The sequence below is a fragment of the Ornithorhynchus anatinus genome, chromosome 15 (genome assembly GCF_004115215.2).
Source record: "Ornithorhynchus anatinus isolate Pmale09 chromosome 15, mOrnAna1.pri.v4, whole genome shotgun sequence".
In the NCBI taxonomy this organism is placed as follows: Eukaryota; Metazoa; Chordata; class Mammalia; order Monotremata; family Ornithorhynchidae; genus Ornithorhynchus; species Ornithorhynchus anatinus.
This window is the reverse complement of record NC_041742.1, coordinates 3,717,943-3,745,258: the sequence shown is the minus strand read 5'-3', so window position 1 is coordinate 3,745,258 and position 27,316 is coordinate 3,717,943. Positions and strand designations below refer to the sequence as shown.

General features: G+C 40.7%; 1 protein-coding gene across 1 annotated transcript in view; it reads left to right on the top strand.

Moving 5' to 3' along the window:
• The window catches only part of BPTF (bromodomain PHD finger transcription factor), an 87,687-nt gene that overhangs the window by 39,068 nt on the left and 21,303 nt on the right, over positions 1-27,316 (top strand). The window contains 30 exon segments of the mRNA XM_039914260.1: positions 4,304-4,498; positions 4,803-4,990; positions 7,229-7,584; positions 7,908-8,039; positions 9,667-9,796; positions 10,441-10,576; positions 13,851-13,971; positions 14,082-14,099; positions 14,282-14,406; positions 14,409-14,474; positions 14,477-14,581; positions 14,584-14,807; positions 14,992-15,264; positions 15,298-15,379; positions 15,382-15,447; positions 15,450-15,521; positions 15,524-15,657; positions 15,660-15,753; positions 15,756-15,813; positions 15,866-16,364; positions 16,366-16,461; positions 16,464-16,709; positions 21,159-21,276; positions 23,193-23,282; positions 23,285-23,320; positions 24,145-24,295; positions 24,687-24,729; positions 26,108-26,360; positions 26,712-26,873; positions 27,107-27,258. Coding sequence (XP_039770194.1) covers positions 4,304-4,498; positions 4,803-4,990; positions 7,229-7,584; positions 7,908-8,039; positions 9,667-9,796; positions 10,441-10,576; positions 13,851-13,971; positions 14,082-14,099; positions 14,282-14,406; positions 14,409-14,474; positions 14,477-14,581; positions 14,584-14,807; positions 14,992-15,264; positions 15,298-15,379; positions 15,382-15,447; positions 15,450-15,521; positions 15,524-15,657; positions 15,660-15,753; positions 15,756-15,813; positions 15,866-16,364; positions 16,366-16,461; positions 16,464-16,709; positions 21,159-21,276; positions 23,193-23,282; positions 23,285-23,320; positions 24,145-24,295; positions 24,687-24,729; positions 26,108-26,360; positions 26,712-26,873; positions 27,107-27,258 — 4,421 coding nt within the window.

Sequence of the window (27,316 nt, the reverse complement as noted above, 5' to 3'; positions counted from 1 at the left end):
TATGGGAGGGAGAGTCAAGCCGAGGCCTACCCATTCCATTCCTAGCTTGGGCAGTGCCTAGCAAGTGGAGGGCAATCTGCTACAAGTCAAAACTCACCTGTGCTGGGCAACAGCGGCATGCGAGTAGAGCGCAGATACTCAAGTTGACTATGTGGAAGGAGGCAACAATAGTAAACCTCTTCCCTGTTTTCACCAAGAAAACTACCAGAACAATTGCACATGGAGGTGGGGTGTTGTGGGACAGATGTGTTCCATGGCATCGCAATGGGTCGGAGACGACTCATCTGCGTAGACGAAACAGCTGAGGCACAGAGAAGTTAGGTGCCTTGCCCAAAGTCGCAAAGCAGATATGCGGCGGAGTTGGGAATAGAACCCCTGTCTTCTGACTTCGAGGCTCATGCTCTTTCCAGTAGGCCATGCTGCCTCTGAAACATAGGTAATGGGGTTCAAGAGGATCTGGTGGGGAATGGGATTTCATATAGAGCTGAATAGTACAGCAGTTGCTATTTTTTAAAAAATTTGCTATGTTTTCTAATAACTTGATTTCCTAATATCTTATCCTGAACTTGTGGTTTTCCTTCATTTTTTAGTTAAGACCCAAATATTTTTTATGGGATTCCAGGGTAGGGATACTGTTTAAGAGAAAGAGGCCCCACACTGCAAGGAAGCAGAATGAATCTGTATGGCTGTATTATTTTAGACTCCAAATGGACCATTATTTCTTCCACTTTTCCTGTAGATTTGTATAAACAAGCAATAAAATGAAGGAATCTTCTTCTTCTTTATTTGCTGGAACACATGAAACCAGATGAGGGGATTGGGAACCGAGGAGTTATACTCTAGTTTGTGCTTGATTTTAGGTTTGGCTGAATTTGGTAGGGTTGAGACTATGCCACAAGAGGGCAAAACTCACTTTACTTTCCTGAGTGATTTTAGTTCCTTCTGAAATGCTCTGTTGGAAAATTTGGAATTTTCTGGTTTTGTAAAGAAGTTGCCTACAAGAGAGGTTAGGTGCAGAATGTAGGGCCTACTAATTATTATTCTGCTAAAAAATATGAGTTTTAAAAGCATTTTGACAGCTTCAACAGTACGAAAATTTTCATGACTAGAGAGATTTGGTTAAGTAATTTCTAGAAAGAGTTCATTTGATTTTCTGTGAGAGCCTTCTGTTTCCTAAGGCCCTGAAAGATTTCTGTATTACCAAAAGGCTCTCTATAGAGGCCACAAAACATGTTGACAACAAATGTGTTGTACACGGTGTTGTTCACAAAGACACTCATTTTCAAGTGTCTTTGCCACGGCTGAGGTTTAGAACTGTAGGAGGAAAGTTGCTCTATTTCAGACTTCCGGAGACTCACTCCATCGTGCCAGAGTGCGGTATGTGTTTCCCAAAAGACAACCCACTGTTCTATTTCCACTTTGTTTTAAGAGAAGTGTGATGATTGGTGCATTCTGGAACCCAAAGGGAGCAGAGGCTAGTGGCTGGGTGTCCCGTAGGGTGGAAGCTGCTGTCCCATGCTGTTGTAATGTTGGGGTGATCACCATCCCTAGCCCGTGGATATGCTGCTGTGAACTAAATTCTCAGGTTTTAATTCCATTCAGATGTCCTTTAGGATAAACCACTTCCAACTTTCTTTGGGTCATAATTGCAAATCAGAAAGTTCATAGTGATTATTGATTTTTCTGTGTCTCATATTTTGGCATGGGCTTGGTTTCCTCTTTTTATTCTTAGAAGAAAAAGCTCTCAGCCTCCTTTTTCCACTGTGGTGAGCACTGCTGGAAACCTAATATCTGAAAAGAGTTTGTGACGCCTAGAGTCACTTTTAAATTTTTTATTCATACTGAGAGAGTGAAGATTTAAGTGACTTCTTATTTTGGAACAACATAAAATAATTGTCCGTGGATCTTGATTTTGTAGTTTTGGGCACATGCTACAAGAAATAAAGATTACGGTAGTAGATGTGAAATATTGCTTGAAAAGTGCAGTGACTTAATAATAATAATGTTGGTATTTGTTAAGCGCTTACTCTGTGCAGAGCACTGTTCTAAGCGCTGGGGTAAACACAGGGGAATCAGGTTGTCCCACGTGGGGCTCACAGTCTTAATCCCCATTTTACAGATGAGGGAACTGAGGCACAGAGAAGTTAAGTGACTTGCCCACAGTCACACAGCTGACAAGTGGCAGAGCTGGGATTCGAACTCATGAGTCCTGACTCCAAAGCCCGTGCTCTTTCCACTGCGCCACGCTGCTTGCGTTGAGACAGGACTTGGAGGTTCATGATCATCATCAGGGGTATTTATTGAGCACTTACAAGGTGCAGAGCATTGTACTAAGCACTTGGGAGAGTTCTGTACAACAGAGTTGGCAGACACAATGCCCACAATGAGCTTACAGTCTAGACAGGGACACAGATGTAAATGTAAATGATTATATTATATATTATCTAGAATATATAACAGGTGCTGTGGGGTTGAGGGTGGGGTGAATATCAAATGCCCAATGTTCATAGATCCAAGTTTCCAGTTTGAATTCGTACTGTCAGAACTCCAGTCTTGAAATTGGATGTCATCTTGCCTACTTGTTTATCTGTCTGTCTCTCCCTTGTAGACTGTGAGCCCATTGTTGGGCAGGGATTGTCTCCGTCTGTTGCCGAATTGTACATTCCAAGTGCTTAGTACAGTGGTCTGCACACAGTAAGCACTCAGTAAATACGATTGAATGAATGAATCTTGGAAAATGCTTAAGTTATAGCATACTGTTCATTTGCAAATGGTAACCGTTGCCTAAAACGTAATGGAGGAAAAGTAGAAGGACTTTGTGAATGGTAAAGAAGCAGAATCTGCAAGGGGAGAAAAGTGTTCTTTTCCAAACTGTCGTTTCTCTCAGGTTGGAATGGATTGGGTGAAAGCCACAAATTGTATCGGTTTTAGAGAGCACATAGTATCCTTCTCCGTAAGGGGAGGACTTTCCCAAAAGCCTGAGTATTCCTTTTCATTATTCCATTTAACTGTATAGTTATGGAATTAAATTTCAGGATTTTATCAATCCAGATATTAGCCACAGAGGACAATAAAGGCAGGATTTATGGGAAATTTGTTATCTGCGTATGATTCATTTCTTGGCTTCATTATCTGCTGTTGTATCATAGTGAGCTGAGCTCTGGTAAGGGTACAGTGACTGTTGGATTCTGAATACCCTTTCTTGTCTAACTTTGAGAACTATTTTAATATGACTATATTATCAATACTGATGTTAGTGATGACAGTGTGGATAACTCAGAGGGAAATTCCTTTATCTTTTATGATTTTTTGGTGCGTTCTTTGTTAAGCGCTTACTGTGTGTCAAGCACTGTTTTAAGCACTGGAGCACCGTTCTAGGCACTGAGTTGATTTCTGTTAGAGGACCTAGGTTTTGAATGTGTAGGAGTGGGCTTTTCACATGTATCTCTTTTTAAACTACACCTCACCTTGTAATGATGTGTCTTTTTGCGCATGCGTGTCCTCATCAATGTGCTAATCAGTTTTTGGAGTTGAGTGTGGAAATGCTCTTAAGAGTAAACACACAGGGTTTTCAATCTACTTAATGCTGAGATCTCAAAATGCAGGTAGAAAAAAATTAGGAATAAATAACTTTCCTCCTGAGGTCTAATATTAAACAGAACATTTGAATTTCTTAGCGGAAGAATGAAAATCTCCTTTGGGACCTGGTGAAGTGAACGGGATCGAAACGAAATCATCTCTGGAACCAGTGCACTCATAGTCCATTTTGTGATGCATTCACTACATTTTGTGATTCTTTTATTTTAGTCCACTTGACAGATGTTCTGTCTTGAACTGATCCAGTGAGCAAAAAGACCATTAATTTTATCTAAAGACCATATTGGCTGAAAATAGAAAATTTACTAATGAACAGAACTTGAGTTATAAGACACTGGCAGGATGGGCGAAGCACTTTTTTATAGGCTTAGTACGAGGCTCAAAGTTACACTTTTATGAGCATTACTTGGTCTGATTTTGAAGGAAAGGATTTTTATATATTTTGTATGAAAAACTGCATGTGCCTCTGGTTGTTTCTACCTCATGCCAAGCTTCATGTGACTGTAGCCTTTGTAGGCTGAATTTTTCTATTAATCGTAAGCATCCTTGAGTTTCTTTTTCCATACATAACATTTACTCATCCATTACCGGCTTTTCTTACCGTCTTTGTAGTGAAAACCTAAAAGAGAATTAAGCTCCTATTTTGACATCTGCCTCTTTTGATGTAGAACTGCGTATCTAACAGCGCGTTGTTCTCATTTTCTAGAAGAAACTTCCAAGACAAGTGACAGCAACACTGGTACTGATACAGCCGTCATCCCATTCCCGTCCAATATGGAAAACAGCAACGGTGGCAGCGAGCTCAGTTCTTCCCAGGGTGAACTGCTTACTAAACCGTCGGATGACTCTGAAAGTGTCAGAGGAGACTCCCCACTTCCTGCCTGTAGTCAAGAGGAGCTGGGTAAGCGAGCAGGCATTGTGTGGAACATGCCCTTGAATTCACACTTACAGAAGGTGACAAATGGTGGGACAGTTCCGCTTGCCAGCCAGACTCTCCGCTCCTCCTCTAAAGGGATTGGATATTGGAGAATAAGAGGAGAGGATGCCTAGAGACCGTTAGCACTGACTGACATATCGGCCCTTTCCCTTGCTCGGCTGCCAGAAAGGAGCTAAGAAGCTCACAGGCGAATTTTTAATACATGTTGATGTCCGTTTTTCTGATGTCCGCTTCTTAGTGTTTCTGATTGCTCATTTCTTGGCACTAGGAGATTTCAAATCGGAGAAGTCTAACGGGGAGAGGAGCGAGTCCCCAGGCGCGGGGAAAGGAACCCCTGGCTCCACCCGTATGGTCACGAGACTGCGAAATCCTGACAGCAAGCTGAGTCAGATGAAGAGCCAGCAGGTTGCAGCAGCAGCTCAAGAAGCAAATAAATTATTTAAGGAAGGCAGGGAGGTGCGTTCTCATCAAGACGTTAAGGAATATGGAATAATGCTGATGATCTGTATTTCCACCTCATGGTAACATTTAAGTAGCCTTCTGAGTTGACTTCCCTCTGGAGATTTTGTGGACCCCCGTTCTTTTCGTGATTTGAAATCCGGATCATATCCGACTTTAGGGAGACGATATAGCAAAGCCCAAACTCCCAAATGAAAATTTGCTCAGTTGACAAGAAGCACAAACCACCTGCCTATTCTACCCCAGAAATAAAAACAAAGACTCTATTCTCTTTGCAACAGTGACAGTGATTCATCCTTCGGATATTCTATATACAAGTGTCTTGCTTTTTTAACTAGCCTCAGCGAATGCTTTAAAAGATCTCACCAGATTACACCAATGCTAGACCTTATTGATTTTAATTGCTCTGTCGGTGCCTGTTCACCCCTAATCGCTTAAACCTCTGTGCTTGCGCATGTAAAATCCATTTCATTTCTGAGACTGTCAGAAGTGATTTCTTCCCAAAATAGAAAATATCTTTTTCCATAAAGAAATGCTATTGATGGCACCGTTGTATTTTCTTCTGAACTCAGAGTAATGTAAAAGGCCATTGGAGAGATGAGCGACTTTCCCCCACCCCCAAGGCATGTATGCTGTCAGGGCCAAATTTGACTGTGGGGTTGAGGCAGAATCCTTTCCATAGCCTTAGAAAAGCCTTTTTTTCCTCTGCCTCTTTCCCGGTTTCTAAAATTGGAATATTTTCTTCAGGGTATGTTATGATTAGTATTTATTAAGTATAAGATAAAAAAATTTTTGGTTTCTAGGTATAGTGTAATATACCATTTCATATATTTATATAAAATGGTGAATTTTGCAAGCCTATTTGTGGGACTACGGTGGCTTCTCATATAGTAAGTAGTACCCCCTTCTCAGTCTAGGAAGATCTTGGTCCTTGGTTTTGCTCCTTGCGTTAGCTTTGTGAAATCTTAATTCAACCCAACATATGAACAAACAAAAATAACCGATGGGGCCAGGTCTGGGCTGATAATATTGGTGTTTGTTAAGCACTTACTATGTGCCAAGCACTGTACTAAGCGCTGGAGCAGATAGAGGATAATCATGTCAGACAGTCCCTGCCTCCTCATGAGGCTCACAGACTAAAGGGGAAGGGAGAGCAGGTATTGAATCCCCAGTTTACAGATGAGGAAACTTAGGCGTAGAGCAGTTAAGTGACTTGCTTGAGTTAGTGGCAAGGTAGTGACAGAGCCAGGATTAGATCCTCTCACTCCCAGGCCCACACTCTTTCCACTAGGCCATGGTACTCTCCTCTTCTTCATAGTAAATCATTTTAGTCCAGAAGTCACAAAACACCTCACAGACAGGAACACTTCTCAACATCCCTCACCTGTAAAGCTCTGGATGGATTGAAATTACAGAGCCAAGACAAGTGGGTCTGATGTCCAAACTCAGTCCAACACTTATTCATCTTTTAGCTAGAACTAAACTGATTGTTTGCAGTTGTATGGACTTGTATGTTTGCAGTTTGCCTGATACCCTTTGGCGGTGTTGTCTCTGCTCAGGCCCCAGGACTTTTTGCACCTATGCAAGGTGTTGCATATGTGCAGCGCTCCCCGCAATCAGGTGTGAGTTGGATCTGATCAAGGCAAGGCCCCAGTGCACTGTCCTGGTATGATAATGTGAAAGGCAGTAGGTTTGACGATATGAGGAGAGCCCCAAAAGGATGCTGAAGGAACACTGAAATCATCAGATAGAGAACACCTAGGAATGTTACTTTTTATTTGGGTTGTTTTCATCAATTAGTTGTTGCTGTTCTCTAGGTCCCAATGTTAAGGAAAACCTGTGTTGAGGTATACTCATCCCATTTCCAACATCGCCCTGTATCTAGGAAGGTATGAGTTGTCCCAAGAAATGATCCTTAATTCTACCATGCATCTCATCTAAATAGTAGAGTGAAAACATGCACTCGAAAAGAACTGAGCATAGATAAATTATTTGTATGTAATAGCGAGCTACTTTGCAAGTTCTTGATTTCAGATGTAACTGTTTAATCTTTGGTTCTCAAAATCTTACCCATTCATCGGTTCTTTAAAAAGTTCACTATCACTGGTGGATTGACTGTTGTTGCCAATCTCTTACTCTAGTGATAGGGTAGCTTGGAATTTATAGCAGCAAGTTGTTGAGAGGAAATAATATTTATCAATTAATTATTTTGTTGACCTCTGTTTTCTTGGCAAGGTCCTGGTGGTTAACTCCCAAGGAGAAATTTCCAAGTTGAATGCCAAGAAGGAAGTCGTGATGAAAGGAAATATCAACAACTTTTTCAAGCTAGGTCAAGAGGGGAAGTATCGCGTTTATCACAATCAGTACACCACCAATTCATTTGCACTGAACAAGCACCAGCACAGAGAGGACCATGATAAGAGACGACATCTCTCACATAAATTTTGTCTGACTCCAGCTGGAGAGTTCAAATGGAATGGTTCAGTACATGGGTCCAAAGTTCTTACCATATCCACTTTGAGGTTAACTATCATCCAGCTAGAGAACAACATCCCAGCATCATTCCTTCATCCCAACTGGGCCTCGCACAGGTAAAGCAAATTCAAATCAACTTAGAAACCTAAGTCACCAACTGCAAATTGTGTTAAATCAGGCTGGATCACCGAGGGCTAGGGGAAGTCGTAGTGGGCCTTCCAGAGAAGTAGGTAACTTTATTTTGAGTTTCTTGAATGGATTGTCCCCTCTGTAGACCTGGGCCTTTTGGTTAACGTGTTGAAGAAATGGAAATTTTGGGTCAAGGTGTTATTTTTGCTAACCGTACTAACCAAGGCTATGATGTGACCCTCTTTTTGTGGCCTAGGAATGCTGTGTTTGCAGAATAATGTAGAACAGCTTGTCATGTTTTTCACTGTAGGTCAAACTGGATTAAGGCTGTTCAGATGTGTAGTAAGCCTAGAGAATTTGCACTAGCCTTGGCCATTTTGGAGTGTGCAATTAAACCAGTTGTCATGCTGCCGATATGGCGAGAATCCCTGGGACATACCAGGTAAGACAGTTTTTGGGAATGTGCAGTGTGAATCATTTAATCCCATTTGTAACAATGAGTTGACAGTAATGGAAGTTATAATAAAGGTAAGAACTTTTGGTTCCAAAGCCCTCTTGGGTGTTGCAACTTAAAATGTATCTCATTTCCTAATTAGCTTTATAGTTTCTCGAAATTTTAAAAATCTAGATCCTGCCTCTAGATGTATTTAATAGGAAGTCTAAAATAGAGCCAATGATAAGCAACAAGAATCCTGTAGTGGTTGTTTTGAACCTTTTTTCATCTCTGATGAATTATTAAGTCTTTTGATGATTGATTTTCTTGCGTTTCCTAACCATGGGGCAAACCTCATGATTAGATGATAAAGTTTTGCTGTTCTGGAAAGGTGTGGGTATTATCTCAACTGGATAATAAACATGAAGGAGATTTAACCCTAGTTTTTAACTGTCACAGTTTTTCACAAGAAGACTAAAAATTAGCAATAGGTTGAAACTGTGCAGTCAAGGCAGTTTTTTTCTTCTGAGATTGCCTTCGCTGTTCCCCAAATGCAGTTGGGCCCACCCCTAATTGACAATTGTTATCTAGGGGAGCGCTTGGCTTTATACTCCCCTCCCAGGCTTATCCTATCCTAGACTGCTGGATTGAGGACTGTCATAAACTGATGTCAAATTTTCTAGAGTGGATTTAGAGATGAGATTGAGGGTATGACTCCAGCAGTCTTTATGTCCTATCTGCCCAGTACAATCCTGGTAAATTTTGTTTGCTTCCTGAGTATTTGGCCCCAAGGTAGAATTTTCTGTAGAAAAATTCTTCCCATTGAAGGACATCTCCTAATAAAATGTGGCCAGTGATTTAGGTAATAACTATAAAATTCCCAAAAAGGGTGTTCTTACAGGTAGTGAGTTATGGTGGCTACCATGTCATTTTGGTAGGACCCCAGACAAAATAAAATCAAAATCATCAGCATTCTAATTGAAGATGTCTTTTTTGTGTGTATTTTCATTACTTTTTGCTTGCAAGATGCCTTCTACTCAAAGCCACCAACCATGAATTCCGGTGACTTTCTGTCATGTAGCCGATGTGCAGAGTGTTTAGGAGAATACAAGTTGAGTATGTATTCAATAAATTCAGACTTCAAAACAAAACCAAAGTGGCACCTGGAGTAGCCAAGAAAGTCACTAAGAGGGCTTAGAAAAAGGGAGGGGGTAGTGCTTAGTACAGTGCTGTGCACACAGTAAGTGCTCAATAAATACGATTGAATGAAACTAGTGTGAGGAAGGGCCCATCAGGGATTGACAGAGAGGGTGCCGAAGGGTATCTTGAGAAGAGGAGAACGCTATGGTCCCCTGCAGAATTTTTATGGGTTTCACCAGGTTTTAAAAGATACAAGCCTAAAATATCATGGACATTACATTGGTGACCTCAGAAAAATATTATTTGAAAACTATTGCTCTAAAACAGAGTCTCTGAGGCAGCTGTGGGACCCCAGCATTAGTTATAATGGGTAAAACATTTTTGGGAGTATGTATCCAAAGAATTATTCTCTTATTAGAATACATGTACATGGAAGAACTGAACAAATGCTGATTTTTCAGAACTTAGAAGTCCACTAATTCATGTGCGCCTTTAGATTACACAGAATGACATCAATTGAAAGAGAAGAAAAGGAGAAGGTAAAAAAAAAGGAGAGAAAACAAGAGGAGGAAGAAACAATGCAACAGGCTACGTGGGTGAAATATACATTTCCAATCAAGCATCAGGTATTTTGGCATTTTAGGTTCTTAAAATTCCGTTAACTGTTTCTTGGATTTGACTTTGAATATGAACATTCCTTTAGTTTTTGTTGTCATACTTTGGTCAGTATTCCTGGGAGCAAGTAGCATTTTACATTTTATTGGCTTTTTGATGTATCATGCCGGGAAATGCTGCTTGGACAGAATGAGATACTGTCGTGCAAAACATTTCCCATTCCATTCTGTAGGGCAATGAAGTTGTTGGAATAATTGCAGATTAAGTACAAAGGATTTTAGATGTGGGCAGAAGACTGTTGCCCACTCACCTATGGCAAAGCCACAAAGGAATTGGCAATCTTCATATTGTTATTTTTGGTCCCGTTATCCATTTTCTGTCACTCAGGAAGGAACTTGACTCTCCATCTAGTTCCCTGGGATTTTCTGCCACATTCTCCTCTCACACCCCCAGTAGAAGTCCCTCAGGCAGTCATTTAAAAAAAATTTTGAATTTTAGCTGTTGGTGATTTTATCTATTTCAAAAATGGCAAATTAGGCCTTAGTTATGACAAAGATTATTTTAGAGTGTGAAATATATGTTGCAAGCAATTCATTTGTCACTTGATCATTTTGATTTCCTTTCTACCCCCCCCCCCCCCCCAAAAAATAAACAGGTTTGGAAACAAAAAGGAGAAGAATATCGAGTAACGGGTTATGGTGGTTGGAGCTGGATCAGTAAAACACATGTTTATAGGTTTGTGCCTAAATTACCAGGAAATACTAATGTGAATTACAGAAAAATGCTAGAAGGTAAGTAACTGAAAATATTTTTCCTGTTGAAAAGTCACTTTTTCATATTTGTTTATTTTAGTAATATCCTCATTAACATTCATTTTAGCAGATATTCAAAGCATGATTTATTTCTGTTCTATTTTTATTATTAAATTAACGGATCAGTAAAGTATAATGGAAATTCTCCATTTCGTTTCTTACTCCCTTAAATAAAATGACAGGCAAGCTGACACCTCACACGTCTCAATTTTTGAGATATTAAGGGATTCCCTGAAGATGTAGGTCTGTAGTTCTATATCCCTGTAACCCAGCTTCCTCCCTCTTTTTCCAAGTAAAGCAAAGTAAGCTTAAAGGAGGATGCTTTTCTTTAACATTGTAGTTAACAACAGCCTCAGTGAAGTGAATTATTCTTGAACACCCAAGAGCCGCAGCATTACTTCCCTGTGGGCTCCTTGTCCACTTGGAAGACTTTGGCACTTCCCAAATCTCAAAGGGCACTTTCCTTTGAGATTTCAAAAGGCAGGCAGAGAACGAGGCAGGCAAGTAAGCACAGCACATACCTGAAGGAAGCGCAGCTCTATGCAAACACCCAAGGCTTGCAAGACAGAAAGATCTGCACACAAACACGTCATCCCAGAAGCCCGTAAATGAGGGATGCTCAGACATCCAGGACCTGGAAACCACTTTGACTGGGCTTTATTCCACCGGTTGGGTCTTTTCTTTCTTGGCATTGTGAAAGCGGAAGATGAAGAGCTGCTTACCCTTCCAGGTAGTCTTAGGACCCCACACATTGCAATCCCATCGAGTTTGAACGCTGAAGCACAATCTACCAATCCTCAAATTGAAATCAACAGCTGTATTTGCTGTAAATCTGGAGGGTATGTATTAAATGGCTCCATAGATTGAGACAGCCCCCCCCAAGGAGTAAAAGTAGTCTGGGAGACTATGCAGTAAGAGACCTTCACAGGAGAGTAAACAAGTTTCACTCTATTATAAAAGTATTTGCCATGCCAGGGCTAAATCGCCAGTAAAGGGAACTCCAGAAGGGGGAACTGATTAGGTGACAGAATGATCATAATAGTAGAATCCCTATAAAGGTTGAACCGCAGTTAGTGGAGCTTTGACAGAGAGATTAGGTAGCTCTTACAGAATTATCATTGCTTTAGTGTGTGTAACTCATCGGGCCCAGTTAGTTCCTTTGACGGTATTCTTTCAGTGTGATCCAGCCCCTGCAGGTCTACCTTTACTTCATTTTTTCAGAGCCACTATAGCCAATTCACCAGAGAAATAAAAATAACCATCCAGCCAAAAGTTAATTGCACAAGGCAGAGCTTTCGGAATTGAAATCTCTGCCTGCTGCCAACAATGCATACTTACAAGCCCACTGGGAAACCACAAGCCACCCACCCTTGAAGCTTCCACTGTATTGTAATTGCTTTCCTCTGCCCTCACCTCCCCCCACCCATCCTCATCATTCAAAAGCGCAATTTACCTAGGGCCCTTTAACATTCCCATAGTTGTCATTGCAAAATTGATCAGCAGGGTCCGTGGTGCAAAATGCTGAATTGGAGAGTGTGTTCAAAGTCTTGCCAGTGGACCAGGAGCCCACAGAGGCCCCTCTTTGGTTGCTCACCTACAAGAAAAAGAAGTTGAATGTATAGTCCTTTTACTACACACCAATGTCCGGTGGCGCAGTAGGGAAAAATTTCTCAGAGATTTAAGAAATAAGTTCATCGAAATCAAGGCCTTTCTGATTGTAAGAGTTGATGGATATCAGAAAGCAATCATGGTTATTAGATTAGGTTTTTTGATTGATGGCTGAATTAAATTGAATAAAATCCAGTTGGGAACTTTAAATGAAAAACAGAAATATTTTCTAAATGATCAGTTTAAACAGCGCATTAGACAAAAATGAAAGCATTTTCATTTTCCAGGGAAATCATTTCCCAAATATGTCTAATGCATAAAGGCAAGGAAAAGAATCTCTGCATTTTGCCTTTTGTCCATATAAATCAATCAGTGGTATTGAAGGTTAACTAGGCGCAGAGCACTGTATTAAGTGCTTGGGAGAGTAAGATCCAACAGAGTTGGAAGGCCCATTCCCTGCTCATGTGTAGAATAGGAAAATTGCTTCGTTCTGTCCTAAATTGTTGTGTATATTATTTTGAAATTTGCAACTGTATCTAATTTTTGCCTTTTTAAAAATTTTCTCCTCCCCTTGTTCTTTCTTAGTGTGGGGTTTTTGATTGGGTTTAGCCACTTACCTGTAGTTTTCTCCCCTTCCCCACCCTCTCTGATTTTCTCTTCCATTTCCTCTTCTGGTTTTTCAGCCACCCTTCTCTGTAATCTCTGTAGTTTAATTTTCATCCTTTTTCTCTTCTCTAGGCATTTTATTTTGTCACCCCATCTTTGCATTTGCTGAATTTTAAGTCCATCTCTTCTCCTCCTACTTTTTATCTCCATCTCCCTCTTTCTCTTTGTGTTCTCCATCCATTTTCCTTTCCAGCAGCCTTACAGTGGCCTTCCACATTTGTCATTCCCTGCTTCTCTCTCCACCCATTTTGTGCTCCGCTCTGTATATTTCTTTCCCCTCCCACTTCCCCTGACCTGCTTTCTGCAACTCTCAAATTGTCACTTTAACAAGCTAAGTGGTGGAGGGCAGTGCAACCACAGAAGGAAAAAGGGGGAAGAATTTTCAGTCACTCCCATTCAGTCCATCCCCAGGCTGTCTTACATGTGAAAGCCCACAGGATGGATCATACTTAAAAGTTATTCCCCCTCTAGACTGTAAGCTCCTGTGGCCAGGGAACGTGTTTACCAACTCTCTTATACTGTTCTCTCCCACAATGTTCCACACACCATAATAATCAGTATATATAAGTAATTGATTGCAGTCGGCTCAAAAAGGTTTTTCAGCCCTCTTTGTCACCCTCTTTGATAGGTGAACATCCACCTCATAGGAGTATCCTTCATATAAATACTGTTGCCCACTAAGAATGTACTGTTCTTTAATTCTCATCCAAATGAGAGCCAAAAAACTAAATTATCTATTTCCTACTGGCTCAGTGACTCAGGACAGCTTTTCATGAAGCAGAGTTTTCCAAGAATACAGCTGCCATGTTATAGGTGCTCCTACTCTATACAGACTATGAGACTAGACTCTTTTTAAGGTTAAAGGCCGCGCCTCTATCTAGAGAGCTGCAGAACAGAGGTTGGAGGAAGGGTAAATTTGTGAAATTGTAAAAAATCTCTGAAATTCAGCTAATAATAAAGTATTTTCTCTCTCCAGCAGAAGATAGTGAAAGTGGTGAAAATCAGTGTGAATTGGATAAAAGAAAAAGTCCAACAAAAGTAAAAATAGAGAATGATGTTCAAAAGAGCAAAGAAGATGTTTCAGAGACTTCACAAGAATAGTACAAACTGGAGAAAAACTTCCGAACCTTCAGAGAAGAAAAGCCAAGCTAAAAGGAGACTACAGTGGTCGAAGAAAAGCCAAAAGTTGATGTGAATTCTTCAGATTTAGTTCCTGTGGAAGAAAAAGGTATTTTACACATTCTTCCACTAACATGTTGATGAGCTGTAAAGAGTTTTTAAAATTTATTTATCTCATTTTCATAAGCTGGGTATTTCTGTGTGTCTAGGTTGGCTAATGTATCAAAGCATGTTGATTAGTATTTTTTTTTCTTCACAGAGGAAAAACAAAGTGCTCATTTGAAAATGATAACCTATCAAGGAAGAACCTATGGAGGTAGATGAAGTGAAGAGCGAATCCCCCTTTCCAAGTGAGGAAAGTTCTCTTCCAAGTGATTTGATAAATGTCAGTGAAGGTCTTCATCTAAGGACTAGCTACCAAAGAAAGTAAAATCATCCAAATTAGATGGACTGCTTGAAAGGAGAGTTAAACAGTTTACACTGGAGGAAAGCAAAGGCTTGAAAAGATAAAATTGGAAACTGGTGTTAAAATCCTTGGGAAAACCTCTTTAGGTTCCTTCAAGAGCACTCCTGAATCCCAGGTATTGATGAAACAAAAGAAGGGAGTCAGACCGACCTGAATGAAGAAAAAACCCAACATTCAAGTAGTAACAAAACTGAAGGTTTGATTCAGACATGTTCACAAAATAACCAGTCTTCCGATATCAATTCAGGTGATCCTGTTGAGACCACTTTGCCTCACACAGGTAAGCTTTCAGACGAAGTCTCCGATCAGTTTTCAGGTCCAGACCTTCCAAAACATAGCTCTGTTGGGTTATGACCCAAATGAGGGCTTTTCTGAGCCAGTAGTTTCTGATAAAGGTCAGGAGCAGGAAGTTTTAAAACTAAAAAAAGTGAGGATAAAACCCAGCCCATCAGTCTAGAGGAATCAAGTAGGTTGGAGTGTAAGAATGAAAAACAGTCAGAGGAAGAGCCCAACGCCGCCGCTCTCAGGGTGAACCCGAAAGCCCCTCCCAGATGACGGAAACTCGAAGCACCTACGACAGAGGTGTTCTGACTACCCCTGGAACAACAGCCTTAAAGAAAAACCTAGGGAACTGGTGCATGCCTCAGAAACTAACAGCACTTTGGACAAAAGTTCTGAGACGGGGCCCACTCGAGAGAAAGAAGAGGAGGATGAGATTGCTCAGAGTATCAATGAAAATATTCCCGACTGCAGGAAAAGAGAGTATCATGAACCAGTTTTTGAAAGTCCAAAAACATTTGAAAACTGAGTTACTTTCTGAAAAGTATCCTGAAGAAACCAGACTTCGGAGTCCAAGGTAAAAGCCAGTGACGAATATGCCTAACACCCTAAGATGACTGAAGCTAATGGGGAGAAGCCAAGTCAAGGAAAGAACTCAGAGCAAGTCTGGTCAATAAATGTCATGATCAGGTAATTCTGAAGAATAATACTGACAAAAAAATAACGAAAATGGGGAAACAGAGAAGAAAGAGAAAGAAAAATCAACTGCATTTCACATTAATGGCAAAACAGTGAACTTAAAATATTTTCAAAGGATGACTGTTTGAAGGAGATCCCTGATAGTAAGGCAGGAGCTGATGACGCCGGAACCAAGGCTAATAATGTCACTAAAACAATCCGCCGATCATGATTCAAAACCATCCACCGGTGAGAGAACCAGCTGTAAAGCCATTTATGAATGGAGACGTCACCATGAAGATTGAATGAGAACTTAACTCGGATACAAGGTCTTGCGTACTGATTCTTCGGATGCTGATAGTGAACCCCTAGAGAGGCTGGAGAAAACTTCTCCTCCAAAGTGACCTACAGACCATGCAAGAGTACCAGTGAAAAGCTTACATTCCGCTAAGAGAGCCAGAGGGTATCCCAACGACCGCCACCTCTCCACGATCTCCACTGTCCTGTAAAGAAAGCGGTCATCCTGAATCAAGTAGAAAGTATGGAGGACTTGAAACTCAGAGGATTAAGGAAGTACTCCTTTCACCTGTTCACTTCTGAAGAGGGAATCTATGCCTCAGTAGTGATTTTCTTGATCAGAATTGGTCCTACCGGTAGACAGAGTTGAGGATGTTCAATGGAGAAAGCGAATAAGAAAAAACGGTTGATCCACAGAAGTTTACCACCACCACGTCGTACCCATTGCCAACAGAGTCAAAAAGGGTATTTTCAGTGGCAGAAACGGCCTCTCAGGAAGATAAACCAGCATTAGTGTCCTCCGCAGAGAACTGTGCATGTGTCCACCGTAACACCACCACCACCACCACTGTAACCAAGCTGACACACCCATTTCCGACAGTAACGTTGACGTCATCTCGTGAAGGAACACAGTAAACCGTGGTCACGACGACATGTAACCGACTCGCTCACCACTGCAGGAGGCACCTTAGTCACTTCCATGACTGTGAGCAAGGAATATTCTACAAAAGATAAAGTGAAGCTGATGAAATTTTTCAAAGGCCCAAAAAGCCCGTTCTGGAACAGGCTCTGCCATCCTATAGGAAATTTGTAACTAAGAGCAGCAAAAAGAGTATATTTGTTTTGCCCAATGATGACTTAAAAAAGTTGGCCAGAAGAGGAGGCATCCGAGAGGTCCCTTGTTTTAATTACACACGCAAAGCCTGCCTTGGATATATGCCTTACCCGTCCCCAAGACCAACGTTTGGAATCACGTGGAGGTATGGACTTTAAGAATTTGTATTGCAGGGTATTGGTGGTTACTCTTTCACAGTAAAACAGTGGCAATTCCACTGAATTGGTGGAAAGATCAATTCTGAATTAGAGTGGTTCTTGCCATGTCATTTCCACAACTGTTTCTTGTTTGTTTCTAATGCTTCTAAGTTAAGCAAGCACTTAAGTATGTGCTGTACTAAGCACTGTACTAAGCTCTGGTTAGGTAAAATGAGGTAACTGAGGCATGGGGAAGTGACTTCTCCAAGGTCACACAGCAGACATGTGGTGGAGCCAGGACTAGAACCCAGGTCCTCTGAAGCCTGGGCCCCTGCTCTTTCCCCTAGGCCACCCTGCTCCCACTTCTATAGGTGAGTGTTTCCCATGCATCTCTGTCTCAGTGTTCTAAATGTAGGCTACACCTTTCAATCTGCTTAGGGCATCTGGCGATCCTATTGCCTGTGCATATTTCTGGCTACTGATAACTTTACCTGAGGCTTTGTTTATCACATTGTGATCAAAGCCTGCCCTGCCTTTACACCCAAGAGATGGCAAAAGAAGGCCAGATATAATGCTGTCAAGAATATCAAAAATTTCAAATCAGTAAAATCAAATTTAATGAGATTTGACTGAATTTTAAAAGAGAATCTTCACTTTTTAAAATGAGATATTGCACCAGAAATATGATGATTTTTTTTAATGTCTGAAGCTACTTAGACATATCAGAGAAAGAAATCAATTCACTAAAGGGAAAATAGAGGGAGTTTCTGATGGTAAAAGATTCTTTGGGGAGATTGAGAAATTTTGACACTTGCCTCAGCTTTTCTATAGGGAAAAAAAATTTCAAAAGGCAGTTTCTTCCATCATGTTACTTTCCAGATTTGCCATCTTTGCTCTGATCTCAGTAATTGGTGGTTATTAATATCTCTTATCTTTAGCGTCCTGAAATATTTACACTTATTTTTCTTAAAGGTAAGACAAACTTTGCCTCAAATAATCTGAATGGAATCACATAATGGAATTTTCCAAGAGCCAACCTCCCAACTGTGGCACAATGATTTATTGAATTTGCCAGTCACTTCCCTCTTCCCTCCCCCATCTAGGTTTCTCTTTGTTCATTTGGGCTTGTGTTTGTTTTTGTTTAGTTTGTTTTTTGGGTTTCTTTGGGGGGTATTTTGCATGTGAAGCCTCCCAAGGTTTATCTTACCATTTAAATTTTTCAAATTCAGAGTTTTCGGAGTAAAATTTTAATTGAGGTGTTCTTTGTGTTGGTATCCTCCATTCTGGAGTGATCAGAGTTTATTGTGGTATTTCATTATTTGTTGGACGCAGAAAAAATATGCTGATACTCCACCCTACTAGCCCCTGAATTTTAGGATTTAATTCCTTTATTGAATTCCATTCATACTGCCCCTGGGCTAACTGGGCAGAGATCTCTTTTGGATCTGTCTTGGATCTGTTTGGGATCAGTGACCTAGGTTGGGACTCATAATCTAGGGATTGACATGAGGTTGATGTGTGGATCTCACTCCTCGTGCTGTTCCGAACGGAGCCTCTGCTGCTCAGGTAGAGGAATTTAATTGTAATCCCATGTCCACCTAAAACTTCAAAATGGAGTTCCAAATGGTATGACTTGTATTTTTGACAACTATTGGATTTTATGATAATGTCCCTGACATCAGGATGGATGACAAGGACAGGCAGCCATCACTTGGTTCATCCAGGCATCCTAAATGCCACGGCTTGAAATTATATTGATACTAATTTCACGTAGGTCTTCCAGAGTGAGACACTTACCTTCTTTCTCTTCCCCTTGAAGACAAGCTCTCCCTGGTTAGCAATAAGCACACTTAAGAGAGTACACTAATTCATTCCTGTTTTTCTTTTCCACTTCTCTCTAAGTCTGTCAGTCGGTGACTTGAATCTGCCATACTCTCCCATCTGATCCACCTCTGTTGCCTGCCCATCCTTTCTCTCCTTACAAGCATATTCTCTTCCCAGCCTTCTGTCACTTCATCTTCTTTGCCCTTTCTCTTGTTGTCACCACCTGACCTCACTTAGCTGCTCCCTTCCTGGCTTCTCTCTCATTCACTCCATCCCAGTTCTGCGGCCTCTTCTCTATGCCTCTTTCCCACTCATCGCTGTGCTGGACATCTCAGCCTTGATCCTCTTCATAGCAAATTTCAGCTGCCTCCTCTTCTAAATGCTCTTAACAAGGAGTTGACGTTATAATAGTTAATTAAAGGTAATAAGGGGGAAAGTTTAAGAGATTGGTGGGCCAGTGATTGTCTTAGCTAAGACAAGAGGTAAAATTTTGAGGTTTGGGGAAAATGATAAAGGGACATATTTTCCATTTGAGGCATTGAATTTTGTGGGGGATTCTACTTGATTCAAGCATGAATATTGGAAGAAATGAATTTTACCTCACACACAGTTCAGATAGTGTTTCCATTAATACCAATGCTGTTCCAGGAATTCACTGGGTGATTTTCTCTATTTAGAATCTGTTAAAATGTAGATGTGTATATATATGTATATATATGTATATATGTGTGTGTGTATATACACCGATATGTATATATGTATATATCTATGTAGATGTAGATGTATATATCTAGTTGTGGTATATACTACTTTCTTGATGTGTAGTTACCTCCTCCCAGATCCAAGAAGATGGAAGTCCCAAAGGGAATGCAAATGAGATTCAGGTAGTGCTTTTTTCAGTGAAATTAGGATCCTTGGCTGGTTCTCCAATCCTATTATTGCAAACTAGAATTATACTTGGCCATCAATTTTCTTCCTTTGATTTGGATTACTATATATACTCCATTACACATACAATAGAGACAGCTGAAAAGTACATTCTCTGCAGGGCCGGCAGTGAAGGATTTTGCAATCCTGCAGGGACCAAGGAAAACCACATTACAATTCATGGACTTGCAGGATACTCTGCACTTTTCAGCTGTTTTCATTGAGAGCGGCCCAAAACGTATCCTTGACTATCCTGCAGTAACCTCTTTCCACTGGAGAAGTTACTGTTTAAATATTTTGTTAAAGATAGCTGTTGAGGTACAAGATGCTGATTTTCACTAACCAGAGTGGAAGATACAGGCCACTGGGGTGTTTTCTCTGCGCTCTGGGGGAAAAAAGTTTGGCCGTGCTCACAAAGTACTATCAGCCAAAAGCTCTTTGCAAGGACAAGGCATATCTACTGCCTGAGCTTTCACTTGGCATCATTTAACAATGAATTTGGGAAAGATTGGAGTCAAGTGGATTTTTGCTTTTGAGGACTCCACACCTATTTTTCCGTAGCAGACAGTTATTGTTGAAGGAAGGCATGTGGAAAATCTCTTCTACTTGCTGCAGTTGAGATAAATGTGTAAAGACATTTTCCAGATGACTTATACTGTTTGGAAGCTGATTGTCTTTCACCCTTAACAAGTTGACTTCCAGGCCTGGGAGAGGAATAATTTTTTAATAGATTCTGAAATGATTTTCAGAAAGGATGTCTTAGATACCCAAGAACTTTGCCATCAAAGAATTGAGATTTCTTGTTCAGGAATCCTTTTCCTTGAGTCTTTTTGGTATCTTCCCATTCTTCTTTCCTTCCCTCTTAGCTTTTTAAAAAAAAAAAAAAAGCTCATGCTTTAGGACTCAAACTCGGCATTGCTGTTTTAAAAGTGTCCTATAACTCAAGGGACATACTGTGGCCCCTGACAATTAGATGTTGAAGCTAAGGCAGGGAACTACCAAATTATGTGCTTGTTGGTCCCATGTAAACACAGAACCCGGAATTTGAATGATTGAGTGGATTTCATAAACACATTATTCAGATCTTTTCAAAGAAGGCCATAGCCTCTACTGTGCTGGCATTTTCTAGGCAAAACTATGTTGAGCAGCCTAGCTAGTTGTGTTTTAGGTTCAGAAGAGGTAGAAAGAAAGATGAGGACTCGAGTGGATTTTGTGGAGGACATGAATGTCTGCAACAGGAATACCTGTCGAAAAGCTGTTGCCGCCATTGCATTTAATCTTGGCTCACTATATTTATCTCCTCTCATTGGCTAATGCTTGCAGTTTTCCTGTCCTAACTATTTTACAGTGAAATATTTAGGATGCAATTTGTATATAGGATTTTAATACAGAAATAAAGTTGTATGGTACCAGCTTATGGGAAAGAAACATTTGGCTAGAGAAGTAGCTTTTATCATTCAAATTACTAGAGAACATGTCTTCATTCTCGAGCCTTATCCCCTAGCCCCTTTGATCCACGCAGTATTCCAGAAACTTCCAAGGCAAGTAATCAACCCAAAGTATTCAACAAGCTGTACTGCAAACATCCAGTTTCTTAAATGTAGAAGAGGTGGTGAGGAAATACAAAGATTTCAATTTGACTTCTGCTTGACTAGCTGACGTGCATTTTTAAACTCAGATTTAGATTTACCTGTGGTCTCTTTGAAATTTATTTCAAGATTATAGGCTCAAACAGTGAAATCACTGGCTGGAGTAAGCCTAATGTTGCGGTTACTTTGGGCGAGCTTAAGGTGGGATTGACATGGCAGCCAAAACCCTCCTGGGGGAGGGACAACCCGAACAGGTAGTGAATATTTTTCTCATTTAACTTTGAATATTAAAGTTTATTGAACTCAGGTTTGGCACTCCATACTATTTTCAAGATGATGTTGGTGAAATGCATCTTGTAAAGTGTACTGGGCTGTAAGTAATCTATAAGTTTCAGTAAGTGCTACCTAAATTTCCTGCAATTAATTGTACTTCTCATTGTGAAGATTATCATCTGTGTAACTTTGTGTATCATCAGTACTGTGGAAACTCAGTGGAGACAAGGGAGAGTAGTGTGTGCTCTTCTCAAACCAGAGTGGATGGGAAACAGGCCAAGCCAGAGGTGCTCATAGTGGCTGAGAGGCAGGGGAAAACGTGGTCCCGTAGCATCCGAGAAAGATGAAGTGGATTAAGGAGGAAAGTTCAGAGTAATCTAAGGAGGAGAAATGAGGGAACAGAAACAGGGTAGGGGTTGATGGGGACCACCAAAACTATGGTTGGCATCATCGGGAAAGGAAAACTGAAACAAAAGACATGTTTGTCACCTTATAAAACCATGGTCTGCCGAACCTTGTAATACTGCATCTGAGGAAAAATAAAGTGAGCTGGAGAAACAATATAGAAGAACCACCAAGGTGATCATCAGGACAAAGTTATGTCCATATGAGAATAGACCAAAGAGGTTAAAACTCTCAGCATTCTTAAAGTCTACAAAATCATAAAGGGGTCTTTCCCGCTATCGACTCTTGGTTCACACCCTCTCGCCTGCCAGTAATTCTCTTCCTCTTCATGTCCAACAGACTAGCGCTTTTCCCATCTTCAAAACCTTACTAAAATCACATCTTCCTGAAGAATCCTTCCCTAGGATTTCATCACCCACCCTATTTTCCTTCCCTACTGCCTAACCTGTACACCTAGTTCCTCTCAATTGGTCAGTCAAATTTGCGCCACCCCTGCCTCCTACTGCACTTAGGAATATTTCCTTATATTCTGGTGCTTCCCTTACCAGTAAATTTAATTAAATGTCTGTCTCTTCCAGTAGACTAGCTCCTTGAGAGAAAGGATTGTGTCTACGTTCTCTGTTGTACTCTCCTAAATGTTTAGTAGAGTGCTGTGTACATAGAAACACTCAATAAATGCCACTGATTTGATAGAAAAACACAAAAATGTTTTCCACAAATCCTTTAGTTTCAGGACAGAAGAGCACCCAGTGAAGCGTGAAAGTGGTAAATTCAAACCAATCAGAAAAAAAAAAAATAGAGTGAGGAATGGTATAATCACTGGAGGTTGTGCAGACTAAAAATATTAGTAGATTCAAGAGGTATGTGGATAAATTCATAGGTAAGAATGTGGAAGGGAGAGTTTTAGATTGTTCATTCCAAAATATTGCTATCACACTGTTCTTGTAGCCAGCATGCTAGGATGGGTGGGACATTGATCTGACCAACAGATAGTATTTTTTATGTTTTAAAACAGAGAGCAGCAGAAACAAGCAGATCAGGAGAAGGAGAGTGAGGTGACATCCTAGGCTCCTTATAGAGTCTTCGCAAGTTGAATGTACTGACAGTGGTTGGAAGTGAAGATAGATTTTTCTGGCTTTTGAAGGACTATCAGTCCAAAAAATAAATAAGGTCGGGGGGAGTGCTCCTACTCAGATGTTAGATTTATCAAATTCAAGGAACACCTTATTTATTCCTGGGTTCTTCTGATTGTGCAGGATGCTGAGGGTCATCCCTTTGATTATCTTGCTTAATGTAAGTCAGTCATTGTCTTACCATTACCATTGGTGTAGCGCTTCCTGGCAAAAGCGCATAAAGTGAATGTCACTAGGCATTAGCTAGGAGGTAGATTTATACCAGAAGGGACAATTCTTGGTCATGTATCTGGGATCTTTAATCTTTCTTTTGAGTATTTTATTTTGCATTTCAATTTATGTGGATTCAATCACCATAGAAACATCAGAAACAGAAATTACAACAACTGAAATAATCAAGAGGAGAGATGTTGGACCCTATGGTATTCGATCTGAATATTGTATCAGGAAATCATTTGCCCCATTGGCGTTCCAGAGGCCCCAAAAGGTAAGGGGACTGTAGTGTATGTGGTAGGAGCTCTAGTTGTCCACAAGTACTTCAGTTATAAAACTTTAGTCTGAGTGTCCTGAATGAAACACAGAACTAGCAGGAGAGATGTGTGATGTATCTTTTATTATAGGTCTTCTCCTGGCACATTTTTGGAGTTAAATGTTAACAGATTGTTCTCACCAAAATTTTAAGAGAATGATGCTGAAGTTAATCTAAATTTAGAATCTCCTTCCACCATCCCTCATTTTGTGCCCAAGAATAAGCAAAAATATTGTCTCTGGACCCTAAAATGCCTTTTGCCCCTCTTTAACCTAGGTGGGGGAAGGACAACATGATCCCTCCAAGGGCGACTCAAGCTTCACCAATCTGTCGGAGTTTTGAAGGAGGTCACTAAGCATGTGGTTACAGGGGAACCAGTAGAGAGTAATCTGGATGTCCAAGAGCCTTTGAAATGGTTTCACCCCAACCTCTTTTTTAAAAACCAAGTAACCATGAGATTGGAAGGAATTTCCTCTCTGAGATAGAAAACTGGCCAGGAGCTAGCAAATGGGTTAGAGCTAAGCAGCCCTTTTTCTGGCTGGAGGAGTTTCCTCCAGGCTCTTCAAGGATCAGTTCTAGGATTGGCTTTTGGTTCATATTTTCAAAAAGTGATCTGGAAGATCTGTAGAACTCAAGGCTAAAATCTTGGAAGAAATATAATAATAGCCTTATTTTAAAGAATCCTTTAAAATGGGAGAATGCTTCTGTCGTAACCTTTATAGATTGTTTTCAAAAACTTTATTCTTTTGCTTACTATATCTGACTACCTTTTCTCTCCAAAGAAACTCCTACACCTCAAAGGAAAGGCCTTCGATCGAGTGCCCTGAGGCCGAAGAGACCCGAGACCCCTAAGCAAACAGGCCCTGTTATAATTGAAACCTGGGTTGCAGAAGAAGAATTAGAATTATGGGAGATCAGGGCATTTGCAGAAAGGTAATGCATTAACTTTGCAGTACTTCCTAATCATTTAGAAAATTACATTTTGCTATGTCTTGAGTATTACAATTCACTGGGGAATCAAACATAATGGTAGTTTGGGACTTGGATTTGGTTCACTGTGTGCACGGTAGAAGGGTGTCATTGTGGGTTCCAATGCAGGGCTCCATCTAGAAGCTCCAGTGTGCTTAGGAATGGGGTTCATCAGAGAGGACTGATGGTCACAAAAAGTAACACTTTCTGTACCATCACGTGCTTATGGTATCTTAGCCCCCAGCAATTCCCTGGGACACTAAAAATATTTCTGAAGCACGGAAGAATGTGTGCAGAGAGCCGGGATCCCCAACTGCCATTAGTGATCTGATCTGTTTCTCCTTTCTTCCTACAGAGTGGAGAAAGAAAAGGCACAGGCAATTGAACAGCAAGCTAAGGTTAGTGAACAGAAGATGGTTGAGGAGTTCAAGGCCCAAATGGAGGCTCAGCTAAAGCAGCAATGATTGGCTGCCCAGCAGGTGGAGTAGCTGTTAATAGTCCCACCTGTCAAGAATTTGGTCATTAGCCAAAGTGCATGTGCATTCACCAAGTCCAGCTTTACATACCGATGTCTTTGAAAGATATTTGACATTTTTCCCATTTATAAAGATGATGCGCCCACACAAATTTCACTGAAAACAGCACTTTACATGTGCTGAACTCTGCATTAAAAATTATGTATGTGAAGTACAGTGCATGAAAAGAGGATGTTTTATTCATTATCTTCCTTTCAATTTCTCTGAAGTTCTATGGTTTCTAAAAACCGATTTCTTCCAGAGTTACAAAGAGGATGCAGCTGTGGTAGAGTGAACAGCCAGGTATAAACATATGTAAGAAGGAAAATATCCCTGTATATTTCTGGGACGGGGATTTAAATTAGGTCTATTAGAAAACTGAACCCACCAGTTGTAATCATCTCATAGTATTATGCCACATTAAAGATGTGGCCCTTGGAAAAGTCTAAATGGACACAGAACTGATATTGGATAGATTTTATTTTTTTCATCATTATTCTCCAGGTAGACTTAATTATTCATCTTCGTATTTTTTCAGGTAATTAGGGGTTAGGTTTTTTAAAGTGATCAATTCAAATTCTTTCCCAGAATCGTTCATTGTCCTGTTACTGATGAGATAAGAGATGGTGCAAGCATATTTTATTTTTGGTTGGGGTAAGGAAAGTGGTCTCTGTCTGGTAAGATGACAGTGTGAAAGATGGAAAAGTAAAACTGTCTCCTCAGCGCAAATGGTGATCTTTCTTTTTCTTTCTTTCTTTTTTTTTTTTGCGTAATGATGTGGGAAGTGTAGAAATTGTTTTACAGTTTTCTGCCTTCTGGAAAACAGGTTTGATATCTGGGTGAGCAGCTTTTCATAGTTGATGATGATAATTCTTTTGCAATATTCATCATTTGGCACCTAACACTGAGTGAGTTGTTCCAGCCTGCTGTAAGCTTATCAGGTCCAGTTGAGAAGGAAAGTTTTATTGGCCTTCAAATGTAGGAAAACTTGAAGCGGCATTTTTTGCTGAAAAAATGACTACTATTCCAGCATTCTGATTTCTTCATGGCATTTGGCTATTTAAGCTGTAGCGGTAAACGTATATTATATAGAATGTATGCATTCGATTACTTTCGATTTGGGAAAATGCTTTAATTTGGAAGTACGGATGGAAATAGCACTTAGCCTTATGGGCATTTTTATTGGAAAGCATATTGATAGGCTCTATTTTGCAGAACTATAATTAGATTGAAGTTCTGATTGAGTTCTTTTCTTCTATAGAAACGCTTGGAGCAGCAGAAACAGTTACCAACAGTAGTTTCGTCTTCTACCGCTCCTGCAACAAGCAGTACAGCCAATGCGGTCTCCACCCCCCAGAAAGTGGTGGCGGGCCCCTTATCTGGTCCGGTGTCCACAGGAACCAAAGTGGTTCTGACAACTAAAGTGGGGTCTCCGGCTACAGTAACATTCCAGCAGAACAAGAACTTTCACCAAACATTTGCCACCTGGGTTAAACAAGGCCAGTCGAATGCAGGTAAACAGTCGCCATCACCATCGACTGTGTGATCGGAGGGTTGATTTCCATTCGGAAAGGTGTTCCGACTCTGAAATGAATCCTCATTTTGAAGATGACTAGGTGTTTTGAAAGCTGGTTGAGCCAACAACCTGTAACTTTGTCAGTTGTCTTTCAGGGTGGAGAGGTTCTCCGCATTATTTCAGTTTCAACAAATGTAAAAGTGGTCAACAGATTTTAGTCGGGGAAAGTATAAAGTTTATTAACATTGTTCCAACCAGATAGGTGCTTACTTTGGTCCCCCCTTTTAGAAGTATGTTGATCCTGGGGGTTTTATACCTGGAGTTTATTGACTGTCTTATACTTCACTAGCCACCAGCACAGCGGCCACTTCCGCCACCACAATTGCCAGCACAGGTCAGACGTTCCAGATTACAAGCAGTCCAGTAACTATGGCAGGAAAAGTAATCACCAAGCTGCCACTTCCTGCAAACAGCAAGATTGTCGCCGTCAATGTGCCAACGACGCAAGGAGGTAAGCAAGGAGTGAAGGAAATTGAAGGAAAACATTAAAAGCTTGTTTTTACCCGGAAGTATTGTTGCTTTTTATGGCTCTCCCATTGATAGCTATTCCCGTGGGGCTCATATTCTATATGTAGCCCACAGTTATTCTCCCAGCTCACATCTTCTGGAAAAAAGTGCTCCTGCCTCATGCCTTTAGGGGCAGTTTTCATTCATTCGTTCATTCATTCTTACCTTTTTTTAAAGGTGTGGTTCAAGTTCAACAAAAAGTACTGGGTATCATTCCACCAGGTACAGGGGCGAGCCAGCAAACCTTTACCTCATTCCAGCCAAGGACGGCAACGGTCACCATTAGGCCAAACACCCCAGGGACCGTAGGTGCCGCAAGCACATCACAAGTAAGATTTCATTTCTGAGCTGGTTTGGGGGAGTTTTTTTGGTGTTTCGGGGACGGGG